Source organism: Myotis brandtii, unplaced genomic scaffold (genome assembly GCF_000412655.1).
Source record: "Myotis brandtii unplaced genomic scaffold, ASM41265v1 scaffold57, whole genome shotgun sequence".
NCBI classification, from domain to species: domain Eukaryota; kingdom Metazoa; phylum Chordata; class Mammalia; order Chiroptera; family Vespertilionidae; genus Myotis; species Myotis brandtii.
Genome location: NW_005370133.1, coordinates 898,403 through 917,445, shown reverse-complemented (window position 1 = coordinate 917,445; position 19,043 = coordinate 898,403). Strand labels below are relative to the sequence as shown.

Sequence of the window (19,043 nt, the reverse complement as noted above, 5' to 3'; positions counted from 1 at the left end):
AGCTATGGCTGATCCTCAGCCCTGCCCTAAGGGGCCCCACGTCTCAGTGTCCTGGTAATTGCTGCAAGCACCTTTGAGAGAAAGCCGCCCTCAAGTTCCGAGTTCTGCCCGCTGCCAGACAGTCCAGTTTCTCCCCTTATGAGTCTAGGTCCCCAGAGACTCACTGGGAACTGGAGTTCAGAGCAGTCGGGGGCTTGTGGCTCCCTCCCGATTCAAAAAGACAGTGGTGTCCTCAGTCGCCAGCTTTTGCCGCGTGCGCTCGAGCCTCCTCCATACCTCTGCACTTTACTTCCGCAGCTCCTCTGAGCCTCAGTGTGCTTTTCTCTTTCCTTCTAGTAGAATTTCCACTCAGCCCGCCTTCCTGTAGTTCTGGATGATGTCTGTTTTGTCTTTTAGTTGTATTTTTGAATTTGTTGTGGGAGGCAGCAATTTCCGGTGTTTACCTATGCCGCCATCTTGGTTTCTCAGGGTTTTACTTTTTAAAGATGGGGAATAATTACATTTGCTGATAGAAGGATCAATTAATAGAGGGGAGAACTGAAGGCATTTTATGACTTCAGTATCCCATATGGCTCTAGATGCCATAAATACTGTCAGTTTATAATACTAAGAAATTGTTTTCTCTATAAATGTCAACTAGTAGAAAACCACTTCACAAACTAAGATTTGAAGATGGGGGTAGGGGAAACATATATATATAGAGGCTAAAGAGCAAGATAGCCCTGAAGAATTGAGAAAGAATATGGTCTCAGAAAATATTACCAGAACCACTGAAAATTCCTTTAATTATGACAGGTCTTTAATTGGGGGAGTTAGACATGTGTACATAGGAATGCAATTTAGGTTAAATGGCCCATCTCGATTATCCAGTTTATTGTACAAATGTATTTCCTTACATGGATTATTGTAAATACTGTTCTTTCTCTCTAAGATGGGAGGTGTTTTATTTAAAGTAATGTTAAGGAGAACCGGGAAATATGTGATACTACATTTAAATAGAATTGAAACTGTGAATGTGTTCATTCTTTTTTTTTTCCAACTCAGATTAAGAATTTCTTGTCAAAACGGGTGCTGATAATGTATTTTTTCAGTAAGGTAAGAATATGTAGATATAGCATTGGGAATGGGGGGCGAGGAAATGAAATAAGAAATTAAGTAGCAGATAGGATTTGACTTCTAAATATGTAGCTTGGCCTAGCTGGTTTGGCTCAGAGGATAGAGCGTCGACTTGTGGACTGAAGGGTCCCGGGTTCGGTTCCAGTCAAGGGCACATACCCAGGTTGTGGGCTTGATTCCCTGAGGGAGTGTGCAGGAGGTAGCCAGTCAGTGATTCTCTCTCATCATTGATGTTTCTCTCTCTCCCTCTCCCTTCCTTTCTGAAATCAATAAAAATATATTTAAGAATAAATAAATAAGTAGCTTGATCTTAGCAAGCTAGGCAGCTTTGTATTAGTGCTTCACTAAACCTCCGTTTTAACAATAGCTGCCCATTCTCACCTCACATCTCACCTCAGTGGCTTCCTGGGGCTTGACTGTAGTTGGCCTATTGAGTGTCTTGGCTGCAGATAGCTTTGTGCTGATCTACAACCCTATCCTGCAAAATGAGCAAATCCATGGCGTTCCTTTATGTTTCATTGTCCTGCTAACATCTTTGTGGCCAATTTGCTCTTCAGAAGAGAGATGACTGTGTTAGATTGAAGATGTTAAACTTGTGTTGCATAAAAAGTTGTAATTCAGGCCACAAACTAAAAGACTTTCCAGCTTGTCTCTCAGCTGCTTGCTCCAGCTGCCATAAGAGAGTAAATCTCAGTTGCAGAAGCTGAAAATTCATTCCTGTTTTCACTGGCGACAGCTGTTGTGTGTTAAATAATCCTTTGATGAGGAAAAACCTTTGTCCGTATGTAGGGGAAAGAATATCTGTTTTGTTCTCTTTTTTAATCCAGCTTCTCTCTTTCTGAAGATATTGCAGTATTAGCTAATATTGCATTCAATTATGCCTTAAAGTGGAAGTTGCATTGACATACATTACTTATTTTTATTCTTTGGGAGTGTACTCTTGTGGGGAGAAAGAGCTGAGTAACTCTGATAGAATATAGATGCACATAACAAAGAAACACTTGAAGTTCTTGACATTTTTTCCCCCCACTAATGTGGCAGGGAAGAGCCATCCTCTAATTACCTTTATAAAAAATAATCTACCATAGAGGTTTGGGTAAACTATGCGACCCCTAAAGAAGGTGTCTTCCACCAAGAGGAAGAGGAATTGTCTGAAGTTTTACTTTAGTGCTTTGTTTCAGAAAGATGTACCCCATGCTCTTTTCACTTAAGTTCCCTCATTTAATTCTAACAGCATTCCTGTGAGTTGTTTTCTTGTCCTCATTTTACTGATAAGGAAACTTGAGGCTCAGAGAGGTCAAGTAGCTAGCCTAAGGGTGCATAGCCAATAGGTGGCAGGCAGAGGCTGAGCAAGATCTCCTTTTTTTCTTGGAGGTAAATGCTGCTTTTGATTCTAGGTTTGCAAGTGGATCGATCTATTGTATGATAAGGAGTTATAGACATTACTCTTTGATGTTGAGAGATCTAACATGCTGTTGTACTTAATAGGCTTCATTGGGTGCATTACCAAAGCCAGTATTTGTATAAATGGGCTATTGTTTGTTGCTCCATACTATTCGGCTTTGTTTTATTAAAGAAAGTTGGGTGGTTTGGAGTGGGGTTGAGGGTAGACAATTCAAGAGAGGTAGTATGTACTTAGGTAGTTCTTTTGTTTTGAAAATAACTGATCTCTATACTAATCCTCTAAGATGGGTTGAATGTCTGCAACTCTTATTTTAAATGAGAAACTGAGGCACATAGAGATTTAGGGACTTGGCAAGGATCACATAGTAAGTTGGTGGCAGAATGCTTTATTGCAGTTAGATCACATTGTATAAGAATTCCAGATTTTAATTCTTAAGAGGCAGCTGTGCATTTTCTGTTGTTATAGTCTACTCTAGAGGCCCGGTGCACTAAATTCATGCACTGGGGAGGGGGGGTGTCCCTCAGCCCAGCCTGCACCCTCTCCAATCTGGGTACCCTCAGACATCCCTCTCACAATCCGGGACTGCTGGCTCCCAACTGCTCGCCTGCCTGCCTGATTGCCCCTAACCACTTCTGCCTGCCAGCCTGATCACCCCCTAACCACTCCCCTGCCAGCTGATTGATGCCTAACTGCTCCCCTGCAGGCCTGGTCCTCCCTAACTGCCCTCCCCTGCCGGCCTGGTCCCCCCTAACTGCCCTCCCCTACTAGCCATCTTGTGGTGGCCATCTTGTGACGACATGGGGGTGGCCATCTTGTGTGAGGGTGTGACGGTCAACTTGCATATTACCTCTTTATTATATATGAATAGGATTATATAGGATAGTTGATTAGATGAAATAAGAGTTTTTGCCCAGTGGAACTTACTTAAATGTTTTTGTTGTATTTGTAGCACCCAGAGGCCTCCATTCAGGCTGTTTTTGCAGATGCCCAAATGCATATTTGGGCTTTGGAAGGTAAGCAATTTCAGTGATCTGCAACTATGATTTTAATTATCAGTTAAATATTGAAGTGTAATCCATGTAAGGTCAGTTCTGGATTTTGATCTCAATCTTTGAATTTTCGGATACATTTTTATATCTTTGTTTTATCTAGATCATTTTTCTTAAATATTTAGGTGTGCTTTAATCTGGGCAGAAATTTTCCTTCTATATAAGCAGAGAAACTGGGCCTGGGATTCTTTTTTTTTTTTTTTTTTTTTTTTTAATATATTTTATTGATTTTTTTACAGAGAGGAAGGGAGAGAGATAGAGAGTTAGAAACATCGATGAGAGAGAAACATCGATCAGCTGCCTCCTGCATACCTCCTACGAGGTATGTGCCCGCAACCCAGGTACATGCCCTTGACCGGAATCGAACCTGGGACCCTTCAGTTCGCAGGCCGATGCTCCATCCACTGAGCCAAACCGGTTTCGGCAGGGCCTGGGATTCTTGCATATCTTTCTCTCTCCTTCAAAAAAACTGCAATAGAGAAATTGTTTTTAACTCTCAATTTATGTTGACATAACTTAACATTTAATATATTCTAACATATTTAGCTTAGATTAAATATGTAAACTTCGTTGTTAAAGAACTTACAATTTATGTTATAGATCTGCCTTCTCAAAGCTTAAATGATACTTCTTCAGATAGGCCTTTTCTGACCCCTAATGAAAAGTATCCTCATAACCTTGACTGCATTCCCTTATTATCCTTTGTTTTTCTTCCTATCACTTACCATTACCAAATGCAGTATGTGTGTGTGTGTGTGTGTGTGTGTGTGTGTGTGTGTGTGTGTGTGTGCATGGTGTTTCAAGACCATTATGACCAGTTGACCGAATGACCGGTCGCTGTGATGTGCACTGACTACCAGGGGCAGACACTCAATGCAGGAGCTGCCCCCTGGTGGTCAGTGTGCTCCCATAGCCAACCTCTTGCAGCTTGCCAACCTCCCACGGTCCCTCCCCCTGGCCGGCCAGGCCCGATTGGCCCCGATTGGGACTGGGTGAGATGGCCCCAATCGGCCCCAGTCGCTGGCCAGGCCAAGGAACCCCACCCATGTACAAATTCGTACACTGGGCCTCTAGTCATTTAGAAAAACAGTTTGTTACTAGAACATAAAGCAGATTATCTTATTCAAGGCTACTGCAGCTAAGCACTGTTCCAGTGCCTATTCTGATCTTTGCCCATTTTTCTGTTGTATTACCTCCCCTCTTTTATTTAGAAGTTCTTCATCTATTAAGAGTATCAGTCCTTTGTCCAATTGATATATGCAAGTAGATTTGCCTAATTTTAATTCACTTTTAACTTTTTTGTTTTCCCCTTGAGGTTTGTCACACTTAGTAGCAGCGTCATTTACAGAAGATAGATTTGGAGTTGTCCAGACTACACTACCAGCAATTCTTAATACTTTGTTGACACTGCAAGAGGTAGGCAAATGTGGATGGAGTGGTGGAGGTAAAGGTCTTTTTCTCCCCCTACCCCACCCTAGTCTTTGAGTTTGTTTTTTATATATCATGATATTTATTGAGTCACAAAACATACTAGTATGTTAGAAGTTAAAATAATGGTACTATTATCACCCTCAGGAAATTATAGTCTAATATCAACTAGGAAGAGATCATTTTAATTCACTTATAAATAATTTTGTAGTAACAGAAAAAGAAAGTATATTAAACCTAGAGGCTATACCTCTGGTATTAATCAGATTATTTAGGATATTGGGATTCTGTTCAGTTTGGATCCTTACACAATTTGTATTTACTGAAAGTAACATGTAGTTAAATTACCCATGAAGATAATAAGTTACCTATTGGCCAGAAGCCAAAAAAGATAGAGCTGAGGCCAGTGGATCCCCCGCCATCAGGACGGGTGCATAGTTTTCTGTTTTAAAAAATATGTTTTTATTCATTTCAGAGAGGAAGAGAGAGATAGAAACATTAATGATGAGAGAGAATCATCGATAGGCTACCTCCTGCATACCCCCTACTAGGGATCCAGCCAACTGGGGCATGTGCCCTGACCAGGAATCAAACCCTGACCTCCTGGTTCATAGGTCAACACTCAACCACTGAGCCACACTGACGGGGCAGGATGGATGCATAGTTTTAAATTAATAGATTTTTTAAGTTCTAAACTTAAAGGCAGAGAAATAAACTGTATACTTCTTTCTTTCCAGTAGGGCCTTTCCTGACTTCATCTTGGATTATATGTTTTATACCGCCTAGTAATATTAGTTGTATGTCAGATGAGAGATATAAACACTGAGTGCTAGAGACATTTAGAGGTAGGTAGGGGCTGGTGTGTGCAGTAGGTTTTCTGGAGGAGGTGATATTGAACTACGCTTGAAGGATAACAATTGGTGCATCTTTTGGTCTTGGGAGGCAATTTAAGATATGAAAACATGTTTCATTGTTCCTTTCTTTATCTCAATTCATTTTACCTCTAAGTCTTACCCATCAAAACTAGTGATTTTTCTTTTTTGCTTTGAGTCCTCTTTGTGCCCATTTTCTCATGTGTGTTACTTGAGACACGTATGTACACATGAATAATTTCATTATTTGTCCTCTTCTCCTAGTTACCTTTCTCTAAAGAAATAATTTCCTAGTATTTCCCCACAACTTTTAATATTTGGCTTGTCTAACCGCACAATTGGGTAACAATGATTTGGGCGTATTTTTGGTACTCGTGTAATTTGTTTCTCATCAGTCTGGCTGTGTAGTTTGAAATAAAGTGACAATAACAGCACAATGTTTTATATTATTTTTGATCCTCATAACTGTCTTGTGAAATAATGGAGATGGAGATATTTAGCTCTTCTTTACAGATGAGGGAGACTCGATGGTGCAGTGACTTTTCTTACATGCATGTCTTGTAGGTGGTAGAGCTGGGACCTGACCCCCAAGCTGATTGCAGGACATTAGCAGTGTAGTAGACCCCAGGGAAAGCTGCAGATCCATATTCCTTATTCTCGTTGTGGGCTTTTTATTTTCGCCTGAGGTTCTCTTCAGAGAGATGGTTCTACCTCTGGAACCATGGCTTTCAAACTTTTTGAACCATGACCTGCGGTATGTTTACATTAGACTCAGATGTGTATGTGTGTGTAACAGAAATAAAAGATTCTTAGAACAGTGCTTACCTTTACTATGTGCATTGCATTCTGATGTTTTCCATTCTATTTCATGTTTTAAAATGCTGGTTAAAACTGAATTTATTTCATAAGGTTCACACTGCCCTAGAGATAGTCTGTACCCAAGTTACTTTCTTCTCACTTCCCCACCATAAGTATTTCTAATTCTTCTTCATAGTTGATTATGGGTAGGTATGACAAGGAAAGCGATGTGCTTACTTGATTGTAGTTATTCATACTTTGGTTAGGAAGGTAGGAATTACAGATTTGTCAAGCGGTCAGGTCCTGTTTACTTTGAAACAGGAGTTGGAAAGGAGAGTAGAAGGAGGCAGAGATAGGTTTTTGAGAGTTGAAAGGAGTAAAAGGAACAAAGAACAGGTCCAGTAATTTGGTACTTGACTTCTGAGGGTAAAAACCGTTCCTTGTGTGAGGCTTATGGCATCTCATCTCTCCTAGGCCACATCACAGTCGGCCTTTTTATCATACGTGGCAGTCATCAGATTTTGCAAACTACCTTACAGTCTTTCCTTTTCCACCCCATATCCTGAGATTGATTAAAGTGAGTAATTCAGTGTCCATATGGATGGATATTTGTTCCACACCTTGGCACCACAGTTATTTGACGTCCTTCTCTTTGTTACTCTTTCATATACCCTTCAGTCTCATCCATGGCGTTACCTGGGCCTCATTATCCCCTGAATTCGCCACCTCCAAAGCTTAAAAACTTTAGGATTCAGTCTTCTAAGCCAGAATTCTTAAATGTTTTTGTTCCAAAAGATTCCTTTGAGAGTCTGATGAAGCCCCTGGACCTCAGAATAATGTTCTTAAATGCATAAAATAAAGTACTTAGGGTTAGAAAGGAAATCAATTATATTTGAAATATAATTATGAAAGGATTAAATTTGTACTATAATGTGTGCTTTTTAATCAATGCATTAAATAACAGGACCTATCAGTAAGTCTAATAGCTATTTTCATTTCGAAATAATGATAAGATGAATGGTATTTCAAAATAACTGCAATAGTGGTATGATATGAAGATATTGGTGATTTCTGTTGGTGACAAAGTCACAGGAACTACTAATGATGTTGTGATTTGTTGCTTACAATCATAATTGAAAGACATGCTAAATTTTAATTAGAATTTCATGAAGATAAATATGCAATTTTTTAAATTAAAATTTTCCTTATCATTTTTTAATCCTCACTTGAGGTCATGCTTATTAATTTCAGAGAGGGGAAAAGAGAGAGAGGAAGATGGAAACATCAATGTGAGAAACATCGATCAGTTGCCTTCCTGTACATGCCCCCTACCTAGGTATGTGCCTTGACTGGGAATGGAACCCTCAACCTTTCATTGTACAGGACAATGCTCCAACCAACTGAACCACATTGGCTAGGGTTAAATATACAGTTTTATCCTAAATTTCATGTCCCTGAATTTTACCTATAGATCTGAGGGCTCATGTAAGGGCCCTTGCTCCAAGCACAGCCCTCTCATATCCTTGCTTCTTCTGTATACTTTGTCCTCACCAGTGTTTTCACTTCCTTAGACCTTATGTCTGTCACAATCATTTTATTACTAATTCTTTCAACTCCCTGTCCCCATGTTCTTCAGTTGTACTCATGTGGCAAAACCCTAAGGGATCAATCTCATATTCACTAGCCATCAATTCTCTTTGCCCATCCCTCTGCATTGGCCTTACTGCAGGCCTGTGGCATTCCTGACCTGAATTATTACTGTGGTCTCTTGCCCCTACTAACTCTTAACAGAGATTCTTCATTTGGACTCCAGCCACTCTCCTATTCTTCCCATGAGCCCTCTGCTGTAGTAACCACCATGGACTATTCAGTTTTTCCTCCCAAATATGTTTTCTTAACCTTACTCTGACTCTATACCTGATGTCTTTAAATCTTTGATGTCTTTTCTTTCCTTCTTTGCCTAGAACACATTTTTCTCCTTTTGTCTGGCTCTGCTCTGTATCCCCATCTTAGTACTTTATTATACTGCATTTTAATTGTCCATTTACTTTCATTGTCTTTATTGGAGTAGAGGCAGGGACCTTGTCTCAGTAGCATCTGACTGGTACTTGGCTGTCATCATCATCTAGTATTATTATTATTTTATAGCAGTGGTTCTCAACCAGGGGCAGTTTTATTCCCCAGAAGACAGCCGTTCATGTCCAGAGACATTTTGATTGCCACAACTAGAGAAGTGCTACTGTCATCCATTGTGTAGAGGCAACGATGCTGCTAAACAGGAGCAGTCCCCGTAATAAAGAGTTACCCAGTCCAAAATGTCAGCAGTCCTCAGGGTGAGAAATTCAGCTCTATAGATACTTGTTTAATCTCACAGCTAATTAAGCACTCAGTTCTCCTACCATGGAGCACGTTTCCAATAACAAGGCCTGCTCTTCTCCTTAGCATTTGTTTGGGATTCTGGCTTTAGTAGAGTAAACTTCCGTTTCCACTAGGTTATAAGTATACAGGGACTTTCAAGGCTCTGCACAGTGGACATTTGTTAATGACCCTGGTAGGTAAATATTCAGGAAAGAGCAACTGGACTGTTCTCTTTATTTGGCATTTACTAGTAAATGAGCAAAAAGTATCTGTTTTCATAGTATAACCCCTCTTTAGACTTCTATTAGGGCCAAAGTAAGGCCTTCATGGAATTTTTCACTTTTCCTAAAGAGTATATTGTTCAGTAGTATATTATACTCACTGCTTACCAGTACTCTTTAACTAGATATTTGAGATCCCATTTTTATGATCTGAGTCTTTAGGGCAGGAACCATGTGCAGTGCATAAAATGAGGCTCAATAGATACTTGTTTAATCTCACAGCTAATTAAGTACTTCAGTTCTCCTAACCATGGAGCACATCATTAAATATTGTAAACCAGTGTTTCTTAGATTTAAGTTAGTCATATACTGCCTTCATAATTTTAGTCATTTAGATAAATCAGAAGATGAATGCAAAGAGACAGATACCAGCACTCCTGCCCACCTCTGTTCAATAGAAATATAATGCAATACACATATGTAACTTTACACTTTTTAGTAGTTACATTAAAAAATACAGATAAAGTTTATTTTAATTAACTCAGTATATCTAAAATATTATCATTTTGTCATGTAATCTATATAAAATAACATTTTATACATGTTTTTTATAGTAAGTGTTCAAAATCTGCTGTGTATTTTTTACTTACAGAATAACTGAATTCAGACCAGCCACATTTCAAGTACTTAAGAGCTACATATGTCTTAGTGGTCACCATATTGGACAGAACAGCTGTAGACTTTAATGATGATGATGAAATGGGTCATACATGAGGAATTTCAGATTAAATCTTCAAATGATAATATTCTAGATATATTTTCCAAAACTCAAGAATTGATGACAGAAGAATATATTTTTAAGGAGAAAAAGGAAATATATGTGATATTCTCATCTAGTAAGTCATTCAACAGGAAGGACTTTATCCCACAATGTAAATAAGAGCCTGAATCAACCCATTTTGCTAAAAGTATATGTGACAGTATATTCCTTCATCTTCTGTGATATATGTGCACTGAAATTTACTTTATACAATTCATAGTGGATAAATGCTGAAAGTATACAAAGGTGTATACAAAGATGATTGGAAAGCATAGATAATGGCAAAATGGAAAAAGTCACTGATTAATCTTTTGAATTTGTCTTTATAAGCCTAATAATGAAATTATTTTGCAATTATGGTGCAAAGAAAATGGTTGAACTTTCTTCAACAAAATTATAAGCTGTCAAAAGTTTTTAAAAATATTATATATGATGGTACAGATGCAAGAGAAAACCAGAAGTAATGATAAGCTAGAACCTACTGGAGGTATATTTTCATTTTGAAATCAGTATTACAAGCTGGATATGTTCCAGGCTTATGCATGGTAGCTAATGAGTTGCAGTCAAAGGACATTGTCCATTTCAAATGTATATGTCTTCAAAACATGGAAAATGTTTATGTCTTTATTTAAATGTTTATGAAATTATTTTACATTATCCTGTCATTCTTCTCTAAATTGTAAAATGACTTTAAACTAAAAGGGTCCATTGGATCAAGGTAGTAAATGATGAGGACTATTTTTACCGCTATGCTGAAAGTTAATCAGAAGGTTTATAAGAAGATTGGAAAGAAAATAATTTTTCCATTATGATTCAATGTTATTTAATGTTGCTTAAGTATATCACTGAATACCACCTCCCATACTGCCTAAAATTATCTCAAGTATGTCCCAGTCTTGAGAAATGCTCTTATAATACATGATTGGACTTAAAGTTATTATGGCAGACTGAACACACATATCAAATCTTGTTCCTTCCCCCAAACTCTGCTAAACTTCAGTAAAAGAACTTTTAAAAAGACATCCTATATAAAAGCATAATATGCAAATCGACTGAACAGCAGAACGACTGGGTGAGGGTCAGGGCAGGCGGCCCAGCCAGCCAAGGCACGTGCCAGTGGGCAGAGGGAGGAGACGGTGATGGGAGCGGTAGTGGAGGGGTGATGCGGGGGGGCAGTGCTGTCCCCTGATCGGCCACCTGGTTGCCTCCTGCAGAGGGAGACCAGACTGCGGCTTAGGCCCGCTCCCCATTTTTACTGATTTCAGAGAGGGAGAAAGAAAGAGAAACGATGAGAGAGAATAATCAATTGGTTGCTGCCTGCATGTCTCCACTGGGGATCGAGCCCACAAACTGGGCATGTGCCCTGACCGGGAATCAAACCAAGACTTCCTGGTTCTAAGGTCGACACAACCACTGAGCCACATTGGTTAGGCTAGTTATATCATTTTAAAATGATATTATTTACCTTTGGCCTGTAAAAATATACTTAAATTACTCTGTCAACTATAAGTAAAATCTGTTTTACTTTTTTGGTTAATCCTCACCCAAGGTTATTTTTGTATTGACTTTTAGAGTGAAAGGGATGGGGAGAGAGAGAGACATTGATGTGAGAGAGACACATCAATTGGTTGCCTCTTGCAACCGGGGATCAAACCTGCAACCCACATACATGCCCTTGACTGGGAATCCAACCTGCGACCCTTTGGTATCAGACCCAAAGGCTGATACTTGAACCATTGAGCCCCACCCGCCAGGGCAGATGTGTTTACTTTTGAATTCTCTCTCCCCCAATCTATTCTTACTCATAGATGCTTTATCATCTATAATTATAAAGGAAGATAATATAGTTTAGTAAGTAACTTTTATTTTGTAAAGTATCAAGTTTTGGCTGGTTTCTTTTGCTGAGTTAATAAAGACTCTAAACGACACACATAAGCAGAGTAGGATATCTGTGTTTCACTTCCCAGCTTTGCATTTTCAAGGGTGTTGTGAAGGACAATTTTTCTTGTTGTTTTTTTTTGGAGGAAAGGTCATTTTTTTTCAAGGGGTTGTGAAGTATAGCTTTTTCTTTTTCTTTTTTTTTAAGAGGAAAGGACTATTTTCCAGGGAACTTACTGAAGTGGCTGAACCTCTACTGCATTGTTTTTCAAAAAGTTTGTGATCCAAAATAAATAAAGTATGTATCTGTCTGTCTAACTGAAGTAGTCTTAATCCTTTGGACTCAGTCGACCTTGGTAGTCTGCTGTAATGTGTTTTCTTTCTTTGATCTAGGCAGTTGACAAGTACTTCAAGCTTCCTCATGCTTCCAGTAAACCACCTCGGATTTCAGGAACCCTTGTGGACACTTCCTATAAAACATTAAGATTCGCATTTAGAGCATCACTAAAAACTGCCATCTATCGAATAACTACTACATTTGGTGAACATCTGAAGTAAGTTTACCTGTTTTGATCCCTGATGGTAGTCCATTTTCAAGAGTTTTCCTAAGAAATAGGTTTGAAGTTTATAAAGGCTCGCACGTTGGAAGTGTTTTTTTGGGACCTTCATGATTCCTACTGGAAATTAACAGCTTGAATTTAGACTTCATATTTTATAAAATTTGGCCTATCATATAAGCTTTGGGGCCTTCTTTCAAATGGACAAAAAGAAATAGAAAGTTATAAAAGCAGTAAGTATAATTACATATTGTTTTTTTTAAATCAGGAAAACATCTTTCAGGGAGGAAAAAAAGGCAAAAAAATAATTCTGTTATTGCATCTTGGTCAGCAAACTAAGATGTGGGTGAGCAGAGTATTCCATAAATGAGTCCTTAGTGCTTTGTGAATCATGCTGGAAAAACAGTGACAGATCACACCTTCAGACACGGAGCCAGAAAGAAAACCACAAATGCCAAGCCTGTTTATATTTAGTTTCATTGATGTTTCTTGCTTTCTTATGAAATAATTTAAGTAGGCAGGATAAGGGATACTAATTCACTGACTAAACTATGTTTTCTCATAATCATAAATGAACTTTAGAAGATGAGAGATTACTCTGTGTTTTCTGTATGCAATCAGTTAATAGTTTCGGACTTCCTAAACTTTATTCACCTGCTTTTAGAAGAGTAGTAATTTTTAAAAAAATGTTAATGTTTTTATTTCATTTAAAATTTTTAAAAATATATTTTTATTGACTTCAGAGAGGAAGGGAAAAGGGGAGAGAGAGATAGAAACATCAGTGATGAGAGAGAATCATTGACTGGCTGCCTCCTGCACGCCCCACACTGGGGATCAAGCCCAGAACCGGAGCATATGCCTTTGACCGAAATGGAACCTGGGACCTTTCAGTCCACAAGCCGACGCTCTATCCACTGAGCCAAACCGGCCAGGGCGAAACAGTAGTATGTTTTGTTTCACTTCCATAAAACTAGGCAGCAACAATAGCAGGTTTTATGGAACACACTGGTTTTGAATGGGAGTACAAAAGAGCTATAGATAATCCTCTATTCTTAAGATTTGTTTAAAAAGAAACAAAATCTATTATTGAGTACCTTCTACATCTGATCTCCAATATGATAGCCATGTATGGCTATATAAATTAATGAAATAAAATTTAAATTCCAGTTTTTCAGTCATACTGGTCTCATTTCAAGTCCTCTGTAGTAGCTAGTACTAGGCTACTGTATTGGATAGCTTTGATACAAAATATATTCATCACTGCTGAAAGTACTGCTGGACAGTGCTGTCCTAGGTAATACACTTAGTACTTAAAATGTATATATTTTTTTCATTTACTCTTCTCAAAGAGCCTGTGAGGTGTAGATATTACCATAACAGATATGGAAACTGAAGCTCAAAAAGCTTAAGAACTTGCTTAGTAGCACAATCCAGTGAGTGTTAGAACATGAACCTGAAATCAGATCTTTCTTGGTTTTAAAATTCGACCTTCTGCCCTAGCTGGTTTGGCTCAGTGGATAGAACGTCAGCCTGTGGACTGAAGGATCCCGGGTTCGTTAGGGCACATGCCGGGGTTGCCAGTTCCATCCCCCAGTGGGGGACGTTCAGGAGGCAGCCAATGATTCTCATCATTGATGTTTCTCTCTCCTCCCTTCTTCTCTGAAATCAATTAAAAAAATAATAATAATAGCCCTAGCGTTGGCCTGTGGACTGAGGGTCCCAGGTTTGATTCTGGTCAGGGGCACATGCCGGGGTTGCGGGCTCGATCCCCAGTAGGGGGCATGCAGGAGGCAGCCAACCAATGATTCCCTCTCATTATTGTTGTTTCTCTCTCTCTCCCTCTCCCTTCCTCTCTGAAATCAAGAAAAATATATTTAAAAAAAATTCAACTTTCTGTGTACACCATTAGACTGCCTCTGAGATGTAAACTGCCATGCAGAATACTCTCAGAAAACACCCAATGAATGTAGAGAATGAAGTAGATGATAGTGCAAAAACAGGAAGAAGGGGAAAATAGATATTTCTTGGAAAAGAAAGGGAGATAGATGGCTGATAAAAAATTATGAGAATGAAGTTCTGCCTCAGTTTCTTTTCTCTGAGAAGAGCCAAATTTTTTATATGTGCATTAAAATTGATGAGGTCAGTAGAGACTATTTTGTACAAATATAGGACAGAATGATATGGTGGGAAAAGTGTAGAGATATATTTAGATTTATGTCTGGTTATCATTGACTATCTGTGTTTGTGGGCAAGTTGCCTAATGATTTAAGTAACTTGCTCAAGATTTTGCAGGTAAGTAAGTTGCAGAGCCAGAATTCAGACTCAAAACTTTCTGACTTGCGAGTTCTATCTATAGTGTCTATAATCTTAACCAGTAAGTTGTGCTGTCTCCTCTAACCTTTGAACCTTTCTGCTACAGTTACCTTCCCATGAAAGGGTTATGTTATTCATCCCACTTTGTTCCACTTGTTGCTAATAGATATACAATGGGAGCTTACATATATAAAGCCCACACTTGTACATTATATGTTGCTTGGAAATCTATTATTATTGTATAATACCTAATTTATTCATTATCCACAGCTCCACCTCTGAGAACCAGGTTTAAATTTGATTTACTGGTTTTCTAACTTATAACACGTTAAAATTTGAGGGGAAGAGACAGATATTAGAGTCGCGAGTACTAACAGTAGTAGGAACGAGTGCAGTGCCTGCTAGCAGAGAGAAGATTCATGAAAAAAGCTGCAGACTTTGTGTTTGAGAGAGTTCAGAGCCATTTAGTTGGAGATGACAGCCTCAATAGCACCTAGGTGGGAATTTGCACAAAAATACTTGAAATGGTTCTATTAGAAGCAGCAACATGGTTTAAGAAAGCAGAGATGTGTATGTATGAGGACTTTTAGAATGATGTGTAGCAAAAATGTTTTTAGCAAGATTCTTTGGCACTTTCAAAAGTGGTGACCTTCAATTACTGGAATTTTATTATTGAGTAGTGATATATTACTATTAAACATCTAGAAAATTAGAATCTTCCATTGTATTCACTTTTTGCCTGGAAGTTTTTACTAGTTTCAGTATATTTGCCCTACTTTTGTCAAGGTAATGTATGTTTGTGGGGGTGAAGGTTGGGAGAGAACTCAATTTCCTCATCCAAGACAGAATTTATTTTCAAAGGGAAAAGTAAATCTAAACCAAAGCTGTTACCTTTGAAAACGATTAGTGGAGTCTATTATGTTTTAACCAAACATTTTAGTTTAAAGGATTTTATATTAAAGGCAATTCAAATACTCCACAACTCAAAGATAATGTTGGAATCTGGTTTAAATAAAATAATAAAATCCAGAAAATCTGTAAGGCCTGGAACTCTGCACAGCAGGTTCCATAGCAGAGCAGGTTAAAATCGATGCCTTCACTTGTCAGTCTTAATTTGCTTTGGTCTTTTAAAAGGTGGAAGCATGCCATTACTGAATGCAAGCCCTCCTCATTAGATTAAGGAGAGTTTTCATCCAACTTTTTCAGAAGTACTAAATAAGTGAAGATTTCTCTTCGTTTTTAATTGTTTTGAAAAATATTGACTCTGTGCTCTGTGGTTCACTTAATATGCTTAATGTAAAATAAAGCTTATGCTTTGAATTTATGTTTCATTTAGTGCTGTGCAAGCATCTGCAGAACATCAGAAAAGACTTCAACAGTTCTTGGAGTTCAAAGAATAGTTAAGTAATATAAACTGTGTTCATTACACTGCTGATACAACTACAGATGGGACAGTAAATGTTCAGCATTCTTGGATCAGAAGAAAATGGACTAATTAGATGCTTCCTTTGTCGTGGTGGTTGCTTTGAAAACTATACTTTAATGGGAGAAATCATGGAAAGAAATTCTCAACAGAATAACTGAAAACGGCCTTTTCTGTACCAGTTGCTTGTATGTGTGGTATAATAAAATCTTTATTCAATTTCACAGTTACATCTATGGCAGTAGAAATGTCTCCAGCTTATAAAGCTTAATAATAATTAGGATTTTTTTAGAATTTACTTTTGAGAGGACTAGAGCCAGTTCAGAAGGTAAAATAGGTTGACTTGACCCAGTCTTCCTTCCTAGTCATTCTGAGAGTTTAACTCTTGTAAACTTGAAATACATAAACTTTTTTAGAGTCATTTCTGTATACTAAAGGATTAAAATGGTAACATTGGAGAAAAGTTCACAGAAAATATATTGTCTAAAGGACATATTTTGTCAATCTGTTAGGTTATGTTTTTGTTTCCAGAGACAAATTAAATTTGCATGATTGTCCAAAAAAAAAGTCTCAATTTACAGATGCTAACTCTATATAAAGGAATGTGGAAAAATTCAGTTCTTAAGTTACAAGATTAAACATTCACATTTGGTTTTTAAAAGACAGTCGACTGACATCTATGAATTTGTTTTGTATCATGCTAGTAAACAATTAAGTACATGACTATTTTCTCAACTAATTTTACTTTCTTTTTCTGGAACAAAACATTAAGTGATTGTAGAGTTCTTCAAGTGAGAGAAAAAGTTTTGCAAGAAAAACCAGGAGACTTTTCCCCTTTTTACCACTCTTCATCTTCATTAGATGAAATTATTTTGTGAAGCTTTTTGGCCTCAGAGGGAGCAGTCTTCCCTGTGTTAACTGGCTAATTAAAATATATTAGGAAAATCTTTACAGCCAGAAACAACTTAGTCATCAAATAGCAAGTGAGACCAAGACGTCAGAGGGATTACTTGGGAGCATGTTGTATGTCCCAAAAGTGAACAAGGTAATTTTATTTGCTCAATTTCTTTGGAGATGAAAGATTAGAAATCCTACTAGTAGATATCCACTGGACTAGCTTTGGACTGAAATGCTTCCTTGTAATTTTTTTTCCTGTTATTTTTCTCCTCCAGTGTCCCATAATGTTTTCTTTAGTCAACACAGTATTGTATATGAGTCTTTATTAATATGGCATATATGTCTACAATTTGTCTGATTACTTGATGTACTATATCTTTATTCCTTCTATTTGTTGCCCCTTCAGCCAGCACATGCCAAATTATAAATGAATCCTACTGACCTTTAAAGTGTCTTTATGAGACAGTTCCCCAATTGTCTAGTGTGTGGAGGATTTAGGCTATTGCCATTGCTTTTTCTTTTCACCCCTGAAGAGGAGTTGATCGCTTTTGAATGTGAAAGTTGAATTTTGAAAGTGGTAGTTACTTACAGATGGCCAGAAAATTGTGGCTAGGTTGACTGAGAACTGTTGAATTTTATGTTTTAAAGCCACTGAGCTTTTTATATTCCATTCTCTGTGCTGAGGCATTTTGGGAGAAAAGGACTCTGGTTTCTGCTTCCATTAAAGAATTGTAGTATTTAACCCATTTGATTCCTGAGACTGATGATGGGATGATTCCTTTAAACTATTGGATAAAATGTCTGGCTAAGTGTAGATTTTTGCCAGATACTTGGGGCAAAGGTGTATTTGATGAGCAGTGTAAAAACTTTTGAGGTATTCATTCCAAATTCTCTCCAAAAAGAATGTGCTTTGTACAAAATATAGGTCACATAAAGTTTTCTTGATGGGGTCTGGAAACTGTCCCCCCAAATCTGGATTACATTTAGTTGGTAGGGAGTCAGTTCCTTTTCCTCTTTGTGTGTCGATAATCTCCATACCATCTGTTGGGGTAGGGTGTGGCTCAGTCACCTGTTATTAAAAAGCTCCTCTGGCTCCTCCTGTGTACAAGAGGAGAGAAGCGTTTCCTTTGATGAAGTCACAGCTTGGTTATGAGCCCACTGGTGCTCTAACACTGGCCTGAAGATTAGAGTGTTTTTTAAAAGCTTTACTCAGACTGTCGGTATAAAACATGATTCTTTCCGCTCTTGTAATGTTTGCTTGACCCTTATGGAAGCTATAAACCCACAGAACTTCTTTCCCGGAGAACCGCGAAACTGTCCTAGAATAAACATCGCACCATTCAGTGGACATGGATGAGCTTCAGTTTGTTACTTTGCTGGATTTGTTCTTGGTAATTGTTTTGTATGTCTTCCTGTAAATATGGTAATCTGTTTATATACTTTTGTATATCACTGACCTTGAATTGGGTAGAAAAATAAATTGACATTTTAAAAAATGGGACAATTAATTGAAATGTGTATATACAGGGTCAATTATTTAATTTCTGGTGTGTATTTCCTTAGCCATTTCATTTACATCTCCACTGTTGTTGCTTATAAAACCTGAAAAGGTTTAACTTCTTGAGAAATCAGCCTTTGTCCTTAACCAGACTAATTTGGTGGGTGATCAGTATTTAATGGTAACTCTAAGGAGCCTGAATTTTATTTTATTTTATTATTATTTTTAAAATTTTAATTAATATTTAAAAAAAATCTTTATTGCTGAAAAGGAGCCTGAATTTTAAAAGTCTCTTCATTGTCTTGGCTTCCTTTCTTCCAAAACTAAACAAAAGAGGCAGGTGCTGAAAGCCATCTTTTAATAGAGGTTTCTTTCCTTGCCAGAATAGTGTTTCTGAACGGATCGTATTT

General features: G+C 37.9%; 1 protein-coding gene across 4 annotated transcripts in view; it reads left to right on the top strand.

Annotated features, from left to right (window-relative positions):
- The window catches only part of NDC1 (NDC1 transmembrane nucleoporin), a 57,515-nt gene extending 38,866 nt beyond the window's left edge, over window positions 1–18,649 (top strand). For 2 of the 4 annotated variants that reach the window (XM_005878652.2, XM_014549783.1), the window contains 5 exons: window positions 1,045–1,095; window positions 3,471–3,534; window positions 4,886–4,986; window positions 12,339–12,499; window positions 16,152–18,649. In XM_005878652.2, coding sequence (XP_005878714.1) covers window positions 1,045–1,095; window positions 3,471–3,534; window positions 4,886–4,986; window positions 12,339–12,499; window positions 16,152–16,215 — 441 coding nt within the window. In that variant the 3' untranslated portion in view covers window positions 16,216–18,649. Of the gene's footprint in view, window positions 1–1,044; window positions 1,096–3,470; window positions 3,535–4,885; window positions 4,987–5,735; window positions 5,829–12,338; window positions 12,500–16,151 lie in introns of those variants that run through there. The other 2 variants (XM_005878650.2, XM_014549784.1) reach the window with 2 other exon arrangements.
- Window positions 18,650–19,043: the final 394 nt, after the last annotated feature.